The sequence below is a fragment of the Asparagus officinalis genome, chromosome 3, assembly GCF_001876935.1.
Source record: "Asparagus officinalis chromosome 3, Aspof.V1, whole genome shotgun sequence".
NCBI lineage: Eukaryota > Viridiplantae > Streptophyta > Magnoliopsida > Asparagales > Asparagaceae > Asparagus > Asparagus officinalis.
Window position 1 is genome coordinate 103,832,023 of NC_033796.1, and position 19,428 is coordinate 103,851,450.

Here is a 19,428-nt window from a genome sequence, read left to right on the forward strand (position 1 = left end):
CAGCTAAAAGATTATTCATCTTCGTCGTCTTCTCAGTGATTTCGGTATTTCTGTTACGACTCCTACTCCTCTCTATTGTGATAATAAAAGTATCATCCAGATTGCTAATAATCCAGTATTTCATGAGAGGACCAAACATATTGAGCTCGACGCTCATTTTGTCCGTCAACAAGTTATCAAGGACAAGATAATTCTACTTCTTCATGTCTCATCCGCTGACGAGCTTGCAGATTTCTTCACAAAGGTCTTACCCATTCATCGATTCCAGCTTCTTGTACGCAAACTCATTTTGTTTAATCCAACATGAGCTTGAGGGGGCTGTTGATAATACTGTGTTAGTAGTGGGTTTAGTCTCATATTGGTTATGAGGACAAACATCACCCTCCTCTACTTGTATATATATATATATGTAAACACTCAATATTCAATTCAAAAGAAATTTACCCAATACTCTCTCTCTCTTACTTTAACATTATGCATCATCTCTAGAAGAAGCCTATAAAAGCTCATCAGTTGTTTCAATCTGTCTACTCTGCACTATTTTTCCAAACCTGCTGCGATCGACCGATCTCTCTCGAATTCTTGTGCATCGCACGGCAGCACTAGTGCGAGAAAAAAAAAAAGAAAAAATAAAAATAAAAACAAAAACAAAAACAAGCAGAAGAAGAAGAAGAAGAAGAATAAAGAGTATAATTAATGCAAGTGATCGGATGGGGAGATGCGGTAGAAAAGTTTACTTTAAGAAGTCACAAGAGTCAAATGAGAGCCGTCACAATGTAATTAGTTTAACTAAAATCAATCAGCACACTTCCTCCTTTAATTAAATCCCTACATCAATCGGTCCAACCTGAAGAGACGTCCCACCATTGTCGTATCCTGCGAGACATGATACCTAACCTAATCCTTCATACTTATAAACATAATACTTCCAAATGTCCTGAGCCTGTCCATAAATTGCCAGTTCATCATTTCCGGACTTGTATAAGAAAATTTAAAGAACAAGCATTCTGATTATTGAAGCATCAGACGCGGTGTTATTATTTGGACTAATTGCGGATGGACTCCCCGTAGTATTGTTGCTTTGAATGTAACACCCTCTTAAGTTTGTTGCCAGAATGAAATTTTTTGACTCTTTTATCTTCAGAGATCTATTTGTCAAAACACGATCTCCTCTTTCATCGAGGGGGAAAAGAGTCAAAAAGTACATTCTGGGGGTCTATCTGCCACAATAAAGTTATAGGTGTAGTAAGTTCAAAACAACAATACTGGAGAGGGTCTATCTGCAATTAACCTTACTATTATTTACCGTTCCTTTTTGTGCATATATTAACACATCCACTCTGAATGTTCAAAAAGGTAGCCATGATGAGAACACCATGGCCCTGGGAGTAATAAAATCCTCAAATCCGCTAATTTCAGATAAATAATACACAAATACAGCTAACAAGAACAATATGCAATTGCTGAGGTATATAACAATTAGTCTATTTCTAAAGAAAAGCAATGCTACTTTCAACATGATGAATCAAGTTTATGTTACAATAAACTGAAAGGTGATGTAAATGAGCAAGAAATACGAACTGTTCTTCGATATGTAGCCAAGCTCCAGAAGCTTCATTCTGATCCCAACAATAAAGAGACGAGCCACTAACACAAGCCATTGATACCGACGATATCTTTGAATCTCCTGCTCCTTATTTCAGTACCGTTAAATATCGTGTAATGTAATTTACATTATTTTCCACTCAAAGTCCATCGAATGAAGCAGCACCACCGTCTTCATCACCACTACCATACGTCGCAAGGTAGGCTTCTTCCCCTTCGTCCTGATATTAAAACACACTAGAGGTTAGATTATTATCCAAAGAAATCTTGCTGTATCAAGGTGATAAATCAAGTATTTGTATCATAAATTGAAAGGAAGTTTCATAAAACAAATAACAAAACAATGACTTTGTTTTAGCATTAAGAGCATGTTTGGCAACCTCCTTATTTCTACAATTCTACTTATAAGTAACTTTTTACTTGTAAGTAGCTAATATGGTGTTTGGTAAAAGTGACTTATTTCACTTATTTATTACTTATAAGTAGGCAAAAAATAAGTTGGGATTTCCTAACTTATCTTTTCATCCACTTATCAAGAAGTTTACTTATTTTGGCCAAAAGACACATATACCCTCATATTCCTTTTATTCTTGAGGACCGGATTGCATAATTTCATTTAATTAATTATTTTAATTAAATAATTTTATTATTATAAAATAATAGAATTAATAATTGTTTGATAATAGTATTAATTAAAATTATTTAATTGTATACTAATTAACTAAATACTGTCGATATTTGTAATTAAGAACAAAAAATAATTTGATATATAAAATGTTTTTTAGTTAAATATGTTCTTCTAATAAAGTGATCATATTATTAATTAATAGTTACTAGTTTATTAATAATAATTATTATTTCAATATGAAATTAATTAATTTCAATATTACTGATTAATAATCACAAATAATGTAATATATAAAAACATTTTTAATAGAATATATTTCTTACTGTTAGATAACTAATTTTTATGAATTAATAATTATTTGATTACTAATAACATTTTATTAATAGGAAATTAATTACTTAATCCCAATATTAGTAATTAATACTCACAAATAAATTTACTATATAAAAATATTTTAATCAAATATATTTCTTATTATGAGATAATTTTTAATTAATTAATTGTTTTATTAATAATAATATTTTGCTAATATGAATTTAATTAATTAATCTCAATTAGTAATAATATGAAGTTACAACAATACGTTCTTTTTAGTCATTTGACATTTTACACAACCTTATAAGTTATTGGTTTACCAAACACATAACTACTTATATATCCTTATAAGTTAAGGGGTTTACCAATGACTTATTTTCTTACATACTTGTAAGGAGTTGTTAGAGTAAGTAACAAGTAATAACAAGTCACTTATAAGTATTCCAAAAATAAGTAGTAGCCAAACATGCTCTAAGTATGATATGGACAAACACCATAACAGTCAACGACATCCTAAAACCAAAGAAACTACGGCTTTGAAATTACACGTGCACATGCACACACGGGATTTGATGTCATAAAACAAAAGAAGCTATGATTTTGAGATTTCGAGCACACATGCACAAACTTGCAGACAACGATAGTGAACAAAAAACTTATGAAAGACAGGTGTCCGCATGAGGATACAGTATATCAATTTATGTGGATGACAATTGTTTGTAGGATTCATGTACTTAAGAATATTTATAGGAAAATGAATATTTAAGTATAGGTGCAAGTAGTGTGAGTTCGCTCAACTCATGGGTCTAAAACTGAAATTAGACTGTTGCAGGCTGATAAAAGAACTGATACCCGATGATACGAGGCCCATATGCAGAAGTACAAATCTAAAACATATTGATGTAACATGAAACATATGGCGAGTTAACTTGAAATTTCACTACAATGATGAATTCATAAGTTACAGAATATTGACACCTTCAATTAAACCTTACTCATTTGCCAAAATTATTCATCAAAATAGAGTGATTGAGGGAGATGATGTTCATCGAGTCAAATGGTTAAAGCGGAGCCTTTCTGGAGTAATGTGTGATCTGAGAATACCACTGAAATTGAACGGAAATTCACCAACAATACCTCATGGATCAGAATTTTAGGCAATTAAAAAACAACATGTGGGAAAAATGAGTGAGACCAGAAAATAGAATATTACAATGGATGAGTGGATATAAACTAGGATACATGATAAGAAATGAGCACATATGTAGAAAGTTAGAGGCTTCTACTAGTGACAACAAAATGATCGCGAATTGTTTGAGATTGATTTATCATGTGCAACGAAGGGCAATAAATGTGTCGAGTAAAGTGATAATATTATAATTAATAGAGAAAGAGGAGAAGAGGTAGACCTAAGAGAACTTGATTAGTAGCTATTACGAAATGTATCATAATGATTAACTTAGTGGAGGAGATAGCTCTCGACAGAACTGAATAGAAGAGTAGGATCAACATAGCTGACCCCAAAAATTTGGGATAAAGGTTTTCTTCTTCTTCTTCTTCTTCTTCTTCTTCTTGTAAATGACACTTTGAGTAGTATGCATGTACTTTGAGTTTATTCGACTCATTTGTGTTTGTGCATGTTATCTACACAGTGCGATTATATCTTCAACTTCCATTTTCTGCATTTGTCATTAATTTTCACTGGTTTTCAGCATGTTTCAGTATATTTCAGCTTAAACTATCAGAACCAGGACGAAGCAATGAAATGTAGATTAATAAAAAACTGATACTGCGCGACAATCTGACCAATATGAGGAAACACAAAATTAAAATAGATTTATATAGTATAAAACTTATGGCCAATTAACATGCAATTTCACTGCAAACACAGATTCATACCAGTTACCGACTGCTCATACTTTCTTTCAATTAAATTCTGTAACTCATTAGCCAAAATCAATTTGGTAACACAGAAATGAATCTAGACCCTAACCTCCATGTCATCATCAGAATGAAAAGTGTCATATTTGATTATGTGCATGTGTTCATTGCCCACATCTTTATCAGCCTCCACATTATCCTGAAGTGACATGAGAAAAAAAAAACTCTTAGTGAAAACATAAAAAAGAAAATGTCATTTAATGAGTATGGTAACATAAGTGAACTAGCAACATCATACTAGTTGAGATCTCAGCATCTGAATTCTCTCGTGTAAATCTGAAATGTGATGGTTTAGAGCCTGCACGTTCCCCATAAAAATGTCATATATTGAAAAAGAAAATCATAATGAAGATTATTAATTTTTTATGTCACCTCTCGTCTCTGGAGTTCTATAGCACGTGCTAATGCTTGTCTTCTTGTCAATAGATTCTTAGGTCTCAGAGTATTCGGGCGTTCATAATTCTTTCCACGATAGACAACAATTGCATAACCTTTTGTGGTCTTATCAAGAGAAATTAAGACTCCTCCACTCTCAGCCTCAAGAGAGATTGCAATCTGCTTGACTTGTGCAAAACTTTTTCCCTTCACAAGAACCTTAACTAGCTCTTTGTGTTTCCAGTTTAAGTGCATGTTTTCGACAGTACCATCAAAAATTCCTCTTCTCCCTGTGAATAGGAACAGAAAGATTTTTTCCCCCATTTCAAATAACTGATTTTAAAACCAACATAGACTCCAATGTTAAGTGAAAATCTTCACAATTGATTTCATGCTGTGTCATGGGAGGCTAACAGAGGAGTAAATAAGATACAGGTTAAATTTTTAATAAAACAATGAACCATGAACCCCCCCCCCCCCCCCCCCCCTCCAAAAAAAAAAAACCCTAAAAAAATAAAACAAAAAGAAAACCTTATAAATCATGTTTGGTGATAGTTCCTTTGAATAGTCTCATATTTTTCACATGATACTTTTTGAACACTTTTACCCATATCAAGAATGTGTAATTAAAAGGGTAGTTCAGACTTTTTACTCTTATCTGTTAAAGACGTTTATGAGAATTTGCAAAGATTTGTGGTGGAGAGGGAGTTGTTCACGATTTATGAAGTTTGAGGGTTTTGTTAAAACCCCCCAAAGTTCAGGGGTTTTTGTGAAATTTATCGAAAAATGAACCTGTATGGTTCTACCTAGAAGAAGATGAGCTCTCATTTTCAGTCCCATTTTACGAAATAAATAGCGCTCCTCATCAGTAACAGTTTCCAGATCAGTTGGAAGTTCTGCAGGATCCAGAAACTCTTGTACTTTCGCTAAAGCCCTTTCCGCCTTTCTTACTTTTGCTTTTGCCTAGTAAGTTGGAGGATATTCCAAATTAGCACTAACTATATAATGATTGGCATAATAATTTAAGTTGTCATTCATATGAACTCACAAATGCTAGTTTCTTTTCGAAGTATCTGACGAGAGAAGTATGTTTAGCTATAGCTAAATCTCTCTTCGTCTTTTCTCTCTCCTCAGCGCTTGGTTGATGTCCCCAACGATTATTTGCTTCAAGAGTTTCTGCAAGAGTACCAGCAAGTAATGGCCCCTTGGAAATTTTAGGTTTAGAAATCAAAACAGACGCTCTAACTCGAGCAGCTTCTTCTTCCTCTTGCTGAACAATTGCTTGCTTTTGTTTTTCGACCAGTACGTCCCTAACTGAAGGTGTCACAAAATCGTTTCCCCTGTAAAAGACAATATACTCCTTGTTCCTAGAAACGAGTACTCCTCCAGTCAATTTCTGTAAATGATCAAAACATAATCAGAATATGCAGTTTTGAGGAATAAGTATCAAAACAAAACAGCAGAGATTGAGAAACGCAACTTTGATCATCATAACAAATTGTGGTGGAAAATCTGTAAATCACATAGTTTATATAGATTATTTCAAAGAATATGCCTTCTAGGTAATCTTAATACAACTAAGGATATGAGATGAAGTTCACCTAAGTCTATTAATACTAACACTGAAATGCATGTTAATGTCTTACATGTTTCATATTGTTCTGTACTCGCTTAAAAATGGTTCTTTAAAGTTGATTCAATCTTACAACTAATCAGAATATTAGGAGGTTTTATTTTTCATTGAGGGCATTTGCATAATTTGACAGTGAACAGTACACGGAGAAGTTAAAAGTCTAGGGGGGGTCATTTGAGACACTTTATAGTTCTGGGGATTTTGTTGGAAAAGTCTGGATAGTTTAGTTGAATAAACCAAGTCCAACAGGGTTTCATCATAAATATCCTAAAGCTTGGTGCATTTTCTAAAATTTACCCCTTCCTTTTAAACTTTAAAGTTATTAGTTTTGGATTTCGTTACATAAAAGCAACTACCTACTTGATCATAATAAAGACATGTAAATAGTAATACCCCAGTCCTTCCTATCTGGATTATAGAAATACACTGTTCAAGGTTTTAAAAGTTTAACCACACCAAATACATGACCATATCATACATTATTTTTTAAAATATTCCTCATTCTTGACACTAGAACTACAATTAACTGCACAAACAGTAGTTCATTAGCAAACTAGAACTGTTATCCTACCAACATTTTTGTGATAATCCTTAGCAAAAGGCCTGTGGGAATGTTGCATACAGCTTCCTTATGGATGTCAACTACACAAGTAAATAAAGTCGCAATATCAATAAAATAAATCTGAATAAATGTTGAATTGAAAAGAAAACTACACACATCAAAATGTGCAGCTAAGATAACCTACGCAAGGGCATTCAGAACATGAAAAATGCAAATTACCATGAAAAGGTACACACCATCTACTCTCCCAATTCAACATGAATGCCAGATGATTGTAAAGACAAGGCAAATAATGAACATCAACAAGTGCAAAGTGTTAGCTAATGCTACTGACTGTGAGAGCAATTTTATGGAAATTCTGGTTCTAATTGTATTCTGCCATACTCTACTTGATAGTCTTTTTCATTAAAAAGTAGAATAATAATTGCCATGCGGAAGTATAAGACAAAAGTAAGCAGACAGTAAGATCTAACATGAGCAAATTCACAGTTAAACAATCTTTCTTCCATAATTTGTGAACAATAGAACAAAGCAGCAAAATCAATAGTCATATATAGTTAACACTATGTAATTCGTATTCACATAGAAATAAATATATTGCTAAGTCCTACCACTATAAATCATGTCACAGTTTCCACCTTGATTTCTTCTGCCATCCTCTCGTTACACGTATTTGGCACACCACGTTTGATGGCTATCTTTGCAATAGCACTTTTCTCCCACAACTTCACCATTGCTTTAGCCAAGCCTTGGTGTTGTCTGTTTCTCCCTACAACAGAACAAATGATGGTAAAAATCCAGAAGAAAAGTTGCTCACTTAAGGACGTTGATGACTACTAATAAAAGCTTATGGTAATTCTCACAAAGGCCCTTCGTGAACGTTTAAGGCTTTTGCACAGCTCCCCCCCCCCCCCAACTTGTTAAACCATAGAAAACTCCCATGACTGTCTCACTCAAGTATCATGTCTCGTAGAGTCGTAGTGCTATGCATGAGACAACTTAGGGGGTTTTATGAGAATTTTCAATCATTAGAGGGGTTTTCTATGATAATAATATATATATATATATATATATATTATATATATATATATATATATATATATATAATATATATATATATATATATATATATATATAAATATTTAATTTTTTTTGGGGGGGGGTGCAAATCCCCTAAAGTTCAGGGGAGTTCTTTGAAATTTACCCTAAGATTAAGGATCAATACCAAGAGCAAAGTGAGGAGACATAGTTCTGGCAAGCCTACGCAAAGACGTCATTTGCCTGTTCTTCAGGGCGCCTTTTGTTTTGTAGGGAAGAAGTCTAAATGGTGGTGTATAACCAGGAACTAAACCAGGAAGCCTGTCAGCATCAACAGGAATCGGATTACATCCAGACCAATCCCGATATCGTGGTCCTAGCTTATCCAGGAAGCTGTCAATGTCAAAATTTTCGGCAGATTCTTTCGACAAATCTGAAGGTTTTGAATCCTTTATAAAATGGTTCATTGTGTTTTTGGCAGCATCAATGGTTTTGTGACTAGAATCAGTAGCGGCAAGTTTAGAATATGATTGCACACAAGGAAGCTCGTAGGTCATTCCTCTATACAATACAATTGAGCTTCCGGACCTCCAAATCACCAAACCTCCTGTTTTTCTCTGAGAATATTCGGACATTATACATCAAATTCAGAGTAAAAGCATGGGTTGTGTTTTATATGTTGAAATTTCTCCTAAAAAATAAAAAGGTTAAATCATAGATAACTCCATCATACATTCATAACGCTCATCCCCCTCAATTAGTTTCTGAGCACTCTTGACTCTCACTTCGTAAATGGGAGAGGGTCATCTGCAATTCATTCTTTTCAAAAGGGTTAATTACGGACAGACCCCCTGTAATTCTATTGATAGATCTCCGAGCGAAATTTTTTGACTCGTTTACCATCAGGACGCCTATTATTTGTCAAAAGACAATTTTCTTTTTCTCTGAGGGAGTCAAAAAAATTTCACTCAGGGGCTATCTGCAACAATAGAACTACAAGGTTTTGCATCCACAATTGGGTGATAGTACAGGGAGTCTGTCTTCAATTAGGCCTTCTCAAAATGGCACGCCCAGGGATGATGAGTGCTAATGAACGAGTTAATGGGTGATAAATTCTACTAAAGGTATAGACAAGAGGAAATATCTGCGGCGAATGCAATTATCTGCAATTATTCAGTGAAAGAAAACTCACCTCCAAGATTTCATGAGTTTTCTTCATATGCAAAGTCGGTGGGCCTGCGAACCATAACTTAACCACCTCGTCGACCTTCCACTTCTTGTGAATGCTCTCCACAAGAGCCTCCGTAACCCCCGCCGCCCCTACTTTCATCCTTTCCTTCATCCTAAGCGCGGCATTTCTAAGCCTCTGAAGCTCATGCTCCGGTATAGTTTTCTCTGCCAATTCAGTGTTACTTCTCTTATGGAACTTCTCACCATTTCTACCATTACTACTCTCCCATGGAAATGGCACCGAACCTAAGAGCTTAACAACATCATGACTAGTACTTGATGCATTGTCTGGGCTTGGTTTGTCTTCATCCAAAGAGCTCTTCAATTCATCAACTATCAAACTCACACTACTCTTGCCACTCTGGGCATCAAATTCAAGAGTTGCCATTGAGTTTTCTGCAATGGTATCTATTGCATCGTGTCTTGAATCATTTCTATCTACCTTAGGCTTTACATCATCATTCTCATTTGGATTACATTTGGATTCATTATGATCCGAAGCCTCATCTTTATTCTCATGCTCTCCACCAGACCTACGACCCTGTCGAGATTTCCCTCCATGAACCCAAGGAGCAGTCTCTTTCTGAATCCAAGGTGCAGCCCCCCTCTGAACTCTAAAAGAGCCTTCATCTTTATCAAAATTACCACCTTCAGAGCTACCAAAACTTCCAACCTCACTAACTTCAAATTCCCTTTCTGGGTTTTCAAAATTAACCCCAGAACTCAAATGGGTATCCCTAGAATTATCCAAAAATTGATCAGAAGCCAAACCTGAAGAAGCAGTGAGAGAAGGCCCATCATCCTTCTTCTTCTCCCATGGGTATTTGGACCTCTGTGAGGAGATTCTAAGTGACCAGCGCTCCAGAGTCTGCTCATAAAAGCTAGGCCTGATCTTCTTCTTCTTTCTGTTCTTTTTGATCTCAGTTGGGTCGGCGTGGGGTTCGAGTTGAGGGGAAATTTCTCCATTGTGAGTGGAAATTGGGAGATGGGCGTAGAGTTTGAAGTGGGCTCTTTGATGGGGAAGTGGTAGGATGAGATTGCATGGGATTAAGGAGGAGGAGGAAGAAGGAGAGGGAGAGGGGAAGAGAGGAAGCGCCATTGAGAAAATGGCGGAGGTTGGAGAAGCGGAGGGGAGAAGATAATCTTGTAATTGGGCCGGCTGTAATGGGTATTAGTCTGGGCTTGGCCCAAATACGCGTAACTGGAAGAAGCATCCCTTCATCTTGCTTTCTTTTCAGGCCATATTTTTATTTTCGGCTTCTTTTTAAGGGGAAAATTGTGTCTAGGCTCCAAAGAAATAAAGGGGATGTGGCCCAACCCCCCATCTTTTTTTCTTACTCTTTAACCCTTAAAATCCTAAAAAATATGTTCAGCCCCCTTTTCACACTCTCCCATGAATACATCCCAAAACATTCCGAAAATACCCCTCTCTTATCTTCTTCTTCTTCTTCTTCTTCTTCTTTGTGGTTTTCTCCTCCACCTCTCAATCTCCTCCCCCTCCTCCTCCCCTCATTTTCCTCCCCTCCCGGTCCTTCGCCATCCTCCTCTCAATCGCCGGCCAATGATCGACCATCGTCTCCTACTCTACTCTCATCGTTGAACATCTCATACCCCTCAAGCCTCTCGAGGAGAAGACCCTTCACACTATGATACGGCCGCGGCCTCCGCCGGCGAATCTCGCTACTGATTTCGAGCTCCACCAGTGCGTCGAGGCGTTCTACAACGGAGTCTGGTGGAAAGGACTGGTGACCAAAGTGCCAGAGAGAGATGGAGACTTACTGTATTCAGTTTGTTTTCCGGCTAGCAGAGAGGAGTTTCAGTTCAAGGCATCGGAGATTTGGAGGCAAATGAAGTGGGCAAAGGGGGAGTGTATTAATGTTGAAGATGGTGATCAGGCGAGTGATTAATTATTTCAGTTCTTGAATTTTATTTTCCTTTAAGTGGTTTTATAGGTGCAGGTTCATGGCGTAACCCACTTTCCTATGATTATATATGTGTGTTTGATTCTTGTGGCTCTTTTGTGCCCTGCACACCAGTTATTTGTCATTTTGCTTCACTAAAGTGATAAGATTAGTATTACACATAAACATGTGAAATTTTATTTGGGAGTCTTGAGACTCTGTGGTATGACCAATGTAAGTCTATGTCCCCAAGACTACAGCCCTCTAAGGAATTAACCACCACCTCTTCGTTGTTCATTATATATGAGAAGAAAAAAATCATTTGTTTTGTTGTGCCCATTTGTTACTTTGAGAATTTGCTACTAATTTTCTCTTTTTGGTGTGTTCTTAACTGTAAGATTGTGTTTTGCAATGGCTTAGAATTTTTATTTTATCAAGTTTTTTATCAGCTGACGTTACCTTTGTGAATCCAGTGCTGCAACATTTATAACATCTAAAAGCTCTAGCCGATAATTGTGCTATTTATTTAACCATACAGTTTGGTTGTCTCTTATTTGTGACAAAATAAGTAAAATTTTGATTAATGTTAAATCTCATGAGAACATAGAATGTCTGTCAAATCTCATGATCAGCAAGAACATGATCAATAAGAACATGACATGTATCCTATGTTAACTTTAACCGGTACATATTAACTTTCATTATTATATGTTAACTCTTCTCGTAACATGTTAACTTTCCAGCTAAACATGTTAACGTTCATCATAATATGTTAACTTTCACTGTAACTTTCCAGCTAAACATGTTAACGTTCATCATAATATGTTAACTTTCACTGTTATATGTTAACTTTCATAATAATATGTTAACTTTTTTCATAACATGCTAACTTTTTCTCAGAATGATTAATTTTTCTCATCTTATGAATGTGTTGTGTTTTGAGAGAAGCTTGTTTTTGTAATGGATAGACATACACCAATGAACTAGAGATCAATGTCTCACGACTTGAAGAAGAGAACAATATTACATTCTGCGCCGCCACCAGAACCAAAGCATCAACTGCGAAGATCAAGCTCAACTTCTTTCTAAAGATTGCATGTATACTAAAAATTGTAGATTTGCATGGAGATTGGAGTGTTTTTTGTAAGATATTTGTATAAGAAAACATGTCTGAACTTGTGAGAACTTATGATTTGTTAGTTATTTTTTTGTGGTTGTATTCGAAACTGAGTAGAAGAATGACCCATAATTGTGGTCTTGAACGATTTACATATATTTAAGATATCATGAGAAGTTGTAGCAAGTTTTACTTTAGTGGGTTTTTTCTTATTCTTGAAGTTCCAATGCGTCAATTCTAATACACGTCTGTTGGTACAATGAGGCATATGTTTGTCTTCATTTTTGTATGTTGTTTTAATTTTGGATTAACATGTTACAATGAGAGTTAACATATAATGATGAAAGTTAACATGTAACAATTAAAGTTAACATACTAGGATGAAAGTTAACATCTTCAGATGAAAGTTAACACTTGAAGAAGAAAGTTGACACGTTCACGTAAACGATAATTTATTCAGCTAAAAGATAACATAGTCGATAAAATAAAAAAAGATAAGCTGCTTTTAAAACTTCTTTCAGGTGATATTGCTTGAGTACACAATATGAATATTCTTACAAATTCACATATTACAACTTCGATAAAACACAAACAAACTTGCGAGATCCAATTAAATTGGGTTTTAAAATCAAGTTCATGTCATTCATCCTATCAAACAATCTTCATAAGAAAACTAACATACTATGCTGAAAGTTAACATACTATGCTGAAAGTTAATATGTTCATAAGAAAGTTAATATATGCAGATAAAAGTTAACATATACAGCTGATAGTTAACATGTTCACGTGAATGTTAACATATACACCTGAAAGTTAACATATACAGATAAAAGTTAACATGCTCACATGAAAGCTAACATGTTCAGGTTAAAGCCAACATTTTCAGCTAACATATAGAGAGTTAACATGCTCATTTCATATTGTTAGCATATACACCTGAAAGTTAACAAGCTTCATACTTCTTATGTCATGAATCAATTTCTCACACATGATTGAGTACACACCAAATTGTTGATCCTCCAACATTGTGATTTTAAGCATGTTTAGGATCACAAATAGCAAATCACTTGCAATATTTTTCCTTTGTATTTGAGATTTCATAAGCAATTCCCTCAAACATACTTGCTTATAAGGAAAATTGTAACCTTAGTGAGTCTCTAATCTAGAAATTAGATCTGTGAAAAACATACTCTTTCCATTCAAATTGTTCTATTTGAATGAACTTGTACATATTCACATGATAGCCACAATACATTTCACATACAATCGTAATAAATTACACCAAAATTGATCACTAAATAGACACAATACATTTTATTAAATTTTTTATCTAAGTATAACCAAACCACAAGAACATATAGTATAATCAACTGAACAATGAAACATGACACGTTACAAGCAATTCTGGAACCAAACCACAAGAACATATAGTATAATCAACTGAACAATGAAACATGACACGTTACAAGCAATTCTGGAGAAACTATACAAGAGTAACAATGAAACATGACACGTTACAAGCAATTCTGGAGAAACTATACAAGAGTAAAGAGTACAAACAATCCTCTTATAAAAATTAACATCTTCTTCCTCTTTTCTTCTGCAAGCTCACCCATCAAATTCATTTCTTCTCTTATCATTTTCACAACCTCATCCAAACAATAACAAGCTTCATTTCCTTTGTTTATTCAACTTAAACTCTTATTTGAGTTTAGAAATTACCTCATGACATCTCAATGTCATAGTACTTTTCAATCAATTTATCCTTCAAATTCAAGCTTCTCCTCAAATCAGTGAGTTCTTCTCTCGTAGAGGTTAACATCATAAGCTCACATCTTTATTGCAGTAACATTTGAGAAATATTAGAGAAACTACAAACCAACATGGCATACAAGTTATTAATAAACCGCCATCCATAAGCACAAAACTATGTTGAGCCAAAGAATTTCGATGAAATATATGGTGGCTACAAAAGATTCATGCGTGTGTAGTAGGAAAGAAGAAATCAGTTAGCCATCAAAGGGAACTAGGAAATGAGACAACAATAGAAACTATATATACACATGCATGTATGTCTCTCTATGCACGGGCATGCATGCATGTGCGTGTGTACAAAAATTACATACATAAATTCCCTCACTCCCTATAGATGTGCAAATGTACTTCGTGCATGTGTATATCATTCAAACATCAAAGGTTTTGAGTGCAAGGACCAGCTGAGTATAACAGGCTGGCAAAACAAGACACAAGTTTATGAAAACTATAAACACTGATGATAATGATACAATTGAAGTTCTAGAAGCCTATATATGAATACCATAATAGCAAAGTCCAGTTCATATGAATATCATAGTAGTTCTTTAACCATTCACATAAATTGCGGCCCGAATATACTAGAAACTAAACACAAACACACAAGCAAGCTATCAGCATATAAAAATGGCAAACGCAACTTTAAATGAGCTGAACCATACCCGCAACAAGCATATGGTTAGACCCTTGATAATCATTCACTGGTTTCTTCAATCATAAACATCAGCTTTCACACATAATAAGCAACCAATCTACAACCACAACTATGAACCATCAAATTGGTGCAATATCAAAATAAATAGTTTGTGAAATTCCAGTGAACTACCACAGGATTAAGTAACTACACATCAGACCTTTTCACCTCCTTCTTCCTTCCTATAACATAGCAAAGCTTTAGGTGTCAAAATAAATAAGAAATATATCGGAATAAATTATAACTTATTTGAATTTTTGAAAGAAAAGAGTAAACCATGATTTCGAATTCGCAAACATTGATCATTGATTCATCAACCCAGAGCATCAAACGTACAATAATAATCAACAGAAATGAACCATCATTGTACAAGAACCAACTGACAAATACCAAACTCCTCTCTTCCCTCTTCTTCCTCATCCTCATCCTCGGTCCCCTTCGGCACAATCACAACCAACTCCCCGCCAACACGCTTCGCCGTCGCCAATCTCGGCGAAGCCCCACTCGGCAACCAAAAGCGCCACCTGTCCATCTCCATCTCCTCCTCCTCCTCCCCGCGGCGGTCCCCGCTCTCATTCCTAACCACCACCTTCAAAATCCCCGGGTAGATTTCAATCGCGTGGGCCCCAACACCTTCGTCGAGATCATAGATAGCGGCGGCTTTGAACGCGGTGGGGGCCCTCGTCAACCTCCATGTCGGCGTTGGAGGAGAACGAGAGCTCGCGAGGACCTTTGAAGATGTGAGGGAGGCGGCGGAGGGTGGCGGAGGGAGGCGGAGGGAGGCTAAAGAAGTAAAAAAGAAGAAAGAAAGAAACAAAGGAAAAGCCCCAAAACTAAGAGGCTAAAGAAGTGAAGAAGAAGAAGAAGAAAGAAGAAGAAGAAACGAAATGGATTAAGGGCAGTTTTGGTTTTGAACAAATGTTTATCACTGTGTTGTGTTGGAAAGCTAAATAGGGGCTAAAACACAAGTGGATGTTGTATTGGGGGCTTGGTCACCAAAAAAAAAAAAAGGGGGGGGGGGGGGGCTTGGTCACCCAAAAAAAAATAAGGGGGGCCTAGTCACATCCCCTTTTATATTTTGGGGCCTAGACACAATTTTCCCTCTTTTTAAACTAGTATCATACACGTGAGATGTTGTTGTATTTAATATTATATTATTTAATAAATTATATATAACCATTAAAAGTTATTTTATTATACTATGATTAAAAAAATTAATGTATACTATTATTAGTACTTATACTACTATTAACATACATTTAATAGTTATTTAAATTTGTTTATTATTATATTATTAAAAATTTATTTAGGAGTATAATTATTAAATAATAATGTAATCATTAGTTTAAGTAACACTATTGATATAATTAAACCATTTAAATTATTAAATATTTATATTATGTACATATTTTATTACAATATCTATTAAATAACGATAATAATTTTTAATGTTATATGACTTTATATTGTAAAGAATATTACCTTGTTCGATATTTAATATCAACTAAGTAATAAAAATTTGGATGATATAAATTAAAAATACTATTATTTAGAAAAAGTACTTTATGTAAAAATATTGGATCCTTAAAATTTATGAGACATTTACTGTCCAACAAAAAGTGCATGACTCATAAATTTCAAAGATCTAATATTTTTATACAAAGTGATTTTCTTAAATAAAAGTATTTTTAATTCATAATATCCAATTTTTATTACTAAAATAATATTATAATATAAAAAAGGGTAATAAATCTTTATAATATAAAAAATTCTAATTTATAATATTATTAATAATTATAATTACATACAATATTTTATTAACTAAATAATTTTACTATTTCATTACAATTAAAATTTTTTTTACAACAAATTATAATATATTTATATTATCATATTAAATTATTCTAGCGAGTGACCAAATATTTTGAGAAAAAGAAGATAAAAGTATATAACTCATAAATTTCAAGGATCCAAATTTTTATAAATTAATTTTCCAAAATAAAATAATTTTTAATTTATAACATCCAAATTTTTATTACTAAGATGATAGTAATTATCAAACAATGTAATATTCTTTACAACATAAAAAAATAGCCTCTATTTATACTATTATTAATAATTATAATTATATACAATAATTTATTAAATGAATGACTTTTACTTATATAATTAATAATTATTTATAATAAATTATCATATATTAATGAATTTTGTTATCATTATAAATTATTAATATATTCTAGTGAGATCAAATAATTTGAGAAAATACAAAGGTGCATAGTTAATGAGAGGTTATGGATCATTAGTTTTATAAATATGGTATAATTTTGATTTTGAGTTATAAAAAATTAAGAGGGCAAAAAAGGAAATTAAAAGTTTTGACATGGGTATTCTCTTTTATAAGTAGTATAGATTTAATTAGTATTTTTGATCTACGTTGCACTTAATTGCCAATTTCGATTTAGCCCTCTAAAAGATCTTTGATACTATGCCCAATACCGAAGTTAGGTCTATACATATGTGTTTTGGTGTTCTCAATCACCAAAGTGCAACTCTTTAACAGCAACGAACAAGTGTACTTCTGTATACAATGCCTTGATCAAATTGGCGACCGAGACCAACAATGGTTCCAACTTAGCCGAATCATCGAGACGATGTTTCTTCATGTCGACTCGAAAGGCAGTACTAGCCGACCCTCTTGTCGAAGACGACTCGCAACAAGCCCACTCGACCTGCTATTCGACACCTCACAATGACGACACGAAAGGCATTACTTCTCGACAAAGGTAGGGGATGACTTCAGCCACGAGCCTCTCCCGCTGACACAACGTCGACATCGCATTTAATGTTTGGCATGCGTCATTATACCTCTAGTCCCGATAGCCTTCATGACTCATCGGACGACATCGGCACTACAATGCCTCAGATTGCTTCACATTTAATATTGAAGTGAACTCTCCTCCAGTCGCCAGCTGACACATGTGAAGCAGGAGCTGACTCAGCAGCCAGCCCATGCTTTTTCACTGCCATCCTATGCTTCAGCTATAATGACGGTGCCGCCCTTTTGGTACCACTATATATATAGGTACTATTCTAACATAAAAGAGGTTCCCAAATCTGATTCTCTAAGATGCATCTGTAAATTATATTGCACACGCAAGAACTCACAGTTCTTCACTTTCACCACTCAAGTTCACAAGCTGACTTGATCTTCGGAGGAACCACGGGGGAACCGGTCCCGTCCTCTCACGAATTTCTATATCAGCCACCTAACTCAAAATCGGATATTCGGAGAAGGAAACGGTCCCTCATCAACTTCACCCCTATCCAACCACAGATATAATTGACTGTGTGATCACTTAACATCAACAATATAACTAGCAATGGGAAAAATAAATGCAATAGCTAAATGATGATGAGCATTATCGGTCAGCCATAACCTTTGCGTTTGCAGATAAGAATCCTCCAAGAAGGGTTAGAATGACCGTTCCCGTTCCTTTGAAGGTAGCAAACAAATGACTACTAGAATCAGGGTTTTGCACATAAAGATTCCATTGTCCCGTAAGAAGCGGTTCCAACCCTTGGGAATAGTGTAAATTATTTCATCACGGTTGAAACTCGGTCAAAATTGATAAATAAGTGCCACAAACTACATTGGATTGAGAATCCTGTGTAGCGTAGCAAAAAATTAAGCTACATGAGATTCTCAATCTCGTGTAGCTCAGAACTATACTAAACTACAAGGGATTGAGAACCCCGTGTAGCATATAATATCAAAAACTACAAAGGATTCAAAGATTCATGTAATTGTCTAAGTGGTTAGCTTCAAAGGAGTTAGAATTCAATAATTCTAATGGCCTTGAGTTTGAATTTTGTGATGGCCAACATTAATTCTATTTCTAAATTTATTTATTTAGAAGTTAAACATAAAAAATCATCTAAGATTTGAACAATTGCCTTTCAACTCAAAATTTAACTCTTAAGTCGTTAACCACTATAGTTGGTTCAAATGACTTTTTTTATGTTTAACTTTTGAATAAATAAATTAAAAAATAAAATTAATGTTCCTCATCATGAGATTGAAACTCAAGACTAGTTTCTACGTTATAAGCTACACGAGATTCTAAATCCCATGTAGTTCAGTAAGAGTCGTGTGTTATTTAATTTTTTACTAAATTATACGGGATTCTCAATTCAGTATAGCCTTTTTTGCACTTAAGTATCATTTTTTTGACCCATTTTTTTCAGCCACATGACTGAAATTGTGTCGAAAATGATAAATAAGTGCAAGTGTGTGGAAACTACTAAATAAATTTAAAAAATGGTCAAAAATGAAAATTTGTCTTTCTTTTAAAAGGATAATTTGGTCCTTGTAACATGGCTGTATATTTAAATTGGTCCTCGTATTTTTTTTTCTTCTCAACTTAGTTCTTATATCACATCTCAGTTACAAACTAAGTCTATTTTTAACATCTGTTAGAAATTATGTGCTAACTTTTTATTTATGATCATATTACCCTTAATGACATGGCACTCTGTACTTTTGATTAGAATCACTTTTGAAAAGAAGTTTTGTT

General features: G+C 34.4%; 1 protein-coding gene across 1 annotated transcript; it reads right to left on the reverse strand.

The window, feature by feature from the left end:
• Positions 1,395-10,503, reverse strand: LOC109835579 (CRM-domain containing factor CFM3, chloroplastic/mitochondrial). The gene is made up of 9 exons (XM_020403546.1): positions 9,290-10,503; positions 8,285-8,714; positions 7,698-7,828; positions 5,913-6,260; positions 5,671-5,827; positions 4,862-5,154; positions 4,728-4,787; positions 4,542-4,628; positions 1,395-1,826 (listed from the first exon to the last, which is right to left on the reverse strand). Exons 1-9 carry the CDS (start codon positions 10,424-10,426, stop codon positions 1,746-1,748), a joined length of 2,724 nt encoding a protein of 907 aa, XP_020259135.1. The 5' UTR covers positions 10,427-10,503; the 3' UTR covers positions 1,395-1,745.